Source organism: Nicotiana tomentosiformis, chromosome 7, assembly GCF_000390325.3.
Source record: "Nicotiana tomentosiformis chromosome 7, ASM39032v3, whole genome shotgun sequence".
In the NCBI taxonomy this organism is placed as follows: domain Eukaryota; kingdom Viridiplantae; phylum Streptophyta; class Magnoliopsida; order Solanales; family Solanaceae; genus Nicotiana; species Nicotiana tomentosiformis.
The window spans coordinates 40432752-40437239 of record NC_090818.1 but is presented as its reverse complement, the minus strand read 5'-3'; the positions used below and the strand labels follow the sequence as shown (position 1 = coordinate 40437239).

At 36.9% G+C, this 4488-nt stretch overlaps 1 protein-coding gene across 1 annotated transcript; it reads right to left on the bottom strand.

Annotated features, from left to right (window-relative positions):
* Window positions 1-306: 306 nt before the first annotated feature.
* Window positions 307-2964, bottom strand: LOC104092325 (protein RICE SALT SENSITIVE 3). Its single transcript, XM_009597900.4, has 7 exons — window positions 2601-2964; window positions 2458-2508; window positions 2167-2283; window positions 1863-1968; window positions 1692-1733; window positions 1505-1561; window positions 307-1254 (listed from the first exon to the last, which is right to left on the bottom strand). Exons 1-7 carry the CDS (start codon window positions 2729-2731, stop codon window positions 511-513), a joined length of 1248 nt encoding a protein of 415 aa, XP_009596195.1. The 5' UTR covers window positions 2732-2964; the 3' UTR covers window positions 307-510.
* Window positions 2965-4488: the final 1524 nt, after the last annotated feature.

Here is a 4488-nt window from a genome sequence, read left to right as displayed (position 1 = left end):
TTACGATATAAGCACTGCGAATATTTGGTTCCCCTTAATGCACACCAAATGTGAATAAGACTTTATCTATTTGTCATCGCACCTAATTTTCAAAAGTTGATCCATAGATGTAGTAGTTAACACTAAGCTAGCATAAAAATCCTGAACTTAACCTTGAACTAATTAATCTATGTTGTTCGGATTCTCAAAAAATGCCGCCAATCTTACTGCTGTGGCGGGATTTTTTAAAGATTTGAGCAACATACATAATTTTATATCTACTAGGCATCCATATTCTTCAAATTAACTCATGCAGAAATCCAGAGAGAAGCATAAATTTTCCTTCATTTCTGGATGAACTGATCAAAAAGACTACAAGAAACTGTGGAAACGTCCAACTGTTAAAAGGATGAAGGAAAGCCAAACTATTACAACAGCACTAAATTAAGCAAAGCACATAACCTATGAGCAGAAAAACAGAACTAAAGCTTTCTCCTAAGTACAACTTCTCCAGCATAAACCAAGGAAACATCATTCCAAGAATCTGTCCATGACATCAGGGTACATTCCTCCTTCATTCCTATATTCTCCTGGATTATTTTGGTGCTGATCATGTGAAGTCGATGAATTAGAAGACGATGCCATCCTAACAGGCAGAGTAAGGCTCCTCTTGAACTTGTCCATCTTCCGAACACTATCCGCGTGGCCATCCAAGCTCAAGAAATCGTTCGGATTAGCACTACCATTATTGTGCAAACTTGAAGCATCTGAATTTGGATTTGAAGTCCTCCCATCAAGACTAAGTGGGTGCTGATTATGCTCCGGTTTAGTTCCTAAGTTATCAGGATTGAACAGAATCCTAGAATCGTCACTTCGGCCAGTGAGAGCACTGAAGAAAGTCAATCCATTAGGCCATTTGATATCATTCTCATGCTCAGCTCCCATCATGTGATCATCCATTCGAGCTTCGGATGAATGAGGATGAAGGAACATTTGCGATTCATCTTTGGACTGATGATGCATTCCAAGTCTTGCAGAGTTTTGGAAGTTTGGAGAGGAAAGCAGTGATGACACTGAAGGCATTGGCCTCGGCCCCCAGTTGAAAAGGGGAGGAGGATGCCTGATTGGCATAGTTGGCTGCTTAAGAGGCATTGTGGATGAAGGTGAACCGGTCCTTGTCGAAGAAAATAGCTGCGACAGATAGAAGCCTGATTGATAGCCTAGAGACTCAAATGTGTGCCTCATTCTTAGCACGAAATGGAGGTCTTCCGGTATCTGAGGAGGATAAAACATGCATATCCAAATTAGATAATGAGTTTAGCTTCTATGCGCTGAATCACTATTTAATAGTGTTAAAAGATTCATAAAAAGTTGATGACTAATTGTTTTGGTAGTGAGTCTTTTATCTATTTTGTAGAGCAGTAATCTCATGTCCAGAGAGATACAAAGATATTAACAACTAAAATACAAAAAAATAAAGAATAAAAAGATGAACTTTTTTCGGCAATGAGAAAATGAGTCTCACAATTTTGCAGGATCCCAGTTGCAGTAGGCCATGTCCGGCCTGAATTACAGCAATAGTCTGCGCAAGATAAAAGCAGAACAGACACATTGGCATACAGACAAGCCAAGAACCAAAGGCAAAAGACTATTTCTTTTTTTTCATAAATAAGAAACAGAGGCAATTATTGTTCTGGACTTTTGAATCTGACCTGAATCCCTGACTCGAACTGGTCAGTCCACTCAGATGGGAGCTGCAGAGGTTTTAGGTCAAAGGAAGAGGAATCAATAAATCTTTCTTAGACCAATAATTGACAAATGGAAAAATCAGTTCCCTAATTATAACCACAATTAAATGCAAGTAAACTTGTTATTAAACATACAGCATCAAAGGAACTCTGCCAGTAGTTAGATATATTTGGTTCACATTCAGTAGGCTCCTTGAAAACCCATTTATGACACTTATCAGAGGCAACTTTCCCCATCAACCTGCAAACAAAAACCCAACCAATCAAAATAGACAAATAGTTACAAAATCTTGTCTCCACCTTCTTTTGGTTCTACTCATTTATAACCATACAAATTATATCCCTTATTATTCAGTCACAGTAAGTGAAAGATAGAGTCATGTGGAGGTGGGGAAAGTTCAAAATCCAAAACCAACCAAATCACCTACCCATTACCCACCCTTCTCCATAATTATATAACTGAATGGACATTTTGCTGAATGCCTTTCTCACTAGATCTTCACCCTCCATCTCTTCCAAGCTCCCTCTACAGAACCCATCTTCCCACATCAACATCCTGCATAAAATTAACACAAAAACAAACCAAACACACCATCTTTCAGCTTAAAAAAAAAAAAGATCTTTTTCTTTTTTTCTTTTCTGCCACAGCTTAAAAAAAGAGGTTTTTGAAATCCATTTTCTTTGTTTCCTTTTTGGGATCAGCAAGAAAATATGAGATATAAATACTCACAAGCTACCATTGTCATCTCCAACTTTGCAACCATTACCACCTCGAACTCTTCTGCAATAAATATATAAGGAAACAAGAGGACCCATGTTGAGACAGCAAAAAACAGAGAAGTATGGGGGGAAAAGGAAAGAGGGGAGACATACGGGCGAGGACGAATGGTCCAGAAGACAGAGTAAGTCCACTCTGTGTTGAGACAGACGCTTCTTAGTGCTTCATGAAGGGCCATCATCCCAACTGCTTCTTTGCTTCTATCTGTTGTTCCTGAGCCCACCATTTCTTTTTCTCACTCACTCTCCTTTTTTTTTTCTTTATCTAGCAAAAATTAAACCCCTTTTCTCTTCTTCACTTCACCTGTTGAAACACTATTCTCATGTGAAAACTTTCTCTCCCTCTATTTTTATCTTCTTGAGCAACTATACAATGCTTATGAACCACAAAGCAGACCCTTTCTCCCCTCTTCTACTTTTTACCTTCCTATTACAGATTATTACCAAATCTGCTTACTTGGGTGAAACCAAGAAAAGGAAAAAAGAAAATGGAATGGCTAGTTAGGAGAGAGTGTTTGGAGGGGGTGAGGGGTGCAGTGCGTGCGTGCGTGTGTGGGTGTGAGAGTGTGTGAAGGATTGGTTTAGGTTTTGTTTGCTTTTGTATTTTACCAGGAAAAATATGAGAGTGGGGACAGCTTTTATCCCCTCCCTAATAAAGCGCTTACAGTGCAGAAGGGCAGGCAAAAAGGAGTCTTGTTCCTCTAATATTCAAATTACAGTATTGCCCTTTTGGATAAATTTTCATTTTTTCACCTCCAACATTTGTTACACCTTACACCCAATCCTAGAATTTATTTTGCACGTGATGTTAAATGAAAATCTAAGAAACTAATCTTTTAATGTTCATTCGTGTATTATAGTGGCATCACATATTTTTTTTAAATGTAAAAAGATACAACAACAATAACAAATAAGTGGGGTCTATGAAGGGTAGTGTGTACATAGACTTTAACCTTATCCCTAAGAGATAAAGAGACTATTTCTAATATACTCTCGACTCAAGAAAATAAAACGAAACAATAGAAACAAGCAATAACAACAACAAAGCCTAGAAAAATAATATCAGCAGTCCATGAGTTAGATAAATAGATGGAAGAAAGCAATAGCAACAAGCAATAACAACGGTGAGCTACTAGGAAACCGAAGAGGAAGATAGTAAGAAAACAACATGCAATACTAGCAATTTAAGAACAAGACACTATCGTACTAGACACTAGACTACCTACTAACCATCAATCCTAATTCTTGACTTCCACACCTTCCTATCAAGGGTCGTGTCCTGCCTAATCAACTCTCTCCAATGCTTCTTAGGCCACCTTCTACCTCTTCTCACACTCGCCAAAGCCAATCGCTCACACCTCCTTACTGGGACATCTAAGTTTCTCCTCTTCGCATGCCTGAACCATCTAAAGCTCGCTTCCCGCATCTTGTCCTCCACTTTAAAATCATACTAGTTGAGATTCATCTCACCTCCTAATTATAAAGAATTTACAATTCAATATATATATATATATATATATATATATATATATATATATATATATATATATATAAGTTTCTAAATCAGCACGAATAATAGCTTAGTACGAATGACGATTTACTCGTCATTACAGGTTAAATATATTGATAAAGAATTATATTGACATTACATATTATTTAAGTTCTTTAGAACATATTGATATCCTCCTTACTACTCATATTTTATCTTTGTTTTCTAATTCGTTTAATTTCTTTTCGGGAAAAATGGAATTCGAATATACACGTTTAAATTGTTTAGAAACTCATTATATGTAATAATTGCATATACATTTAGTCATACGTATCGTTGTTATTGTAAATGGGCTTCTGAAGTATACTTGGTCATCAACTGCAAAAGGTTATTTCCCTAACTTAGGCATTTCGCGTGTAAGAAGTAAGCCGTTCACTCAAAAAAAATATGGAAAAATATATAATTTGTGTATATTGACTAACGAATATAAATACT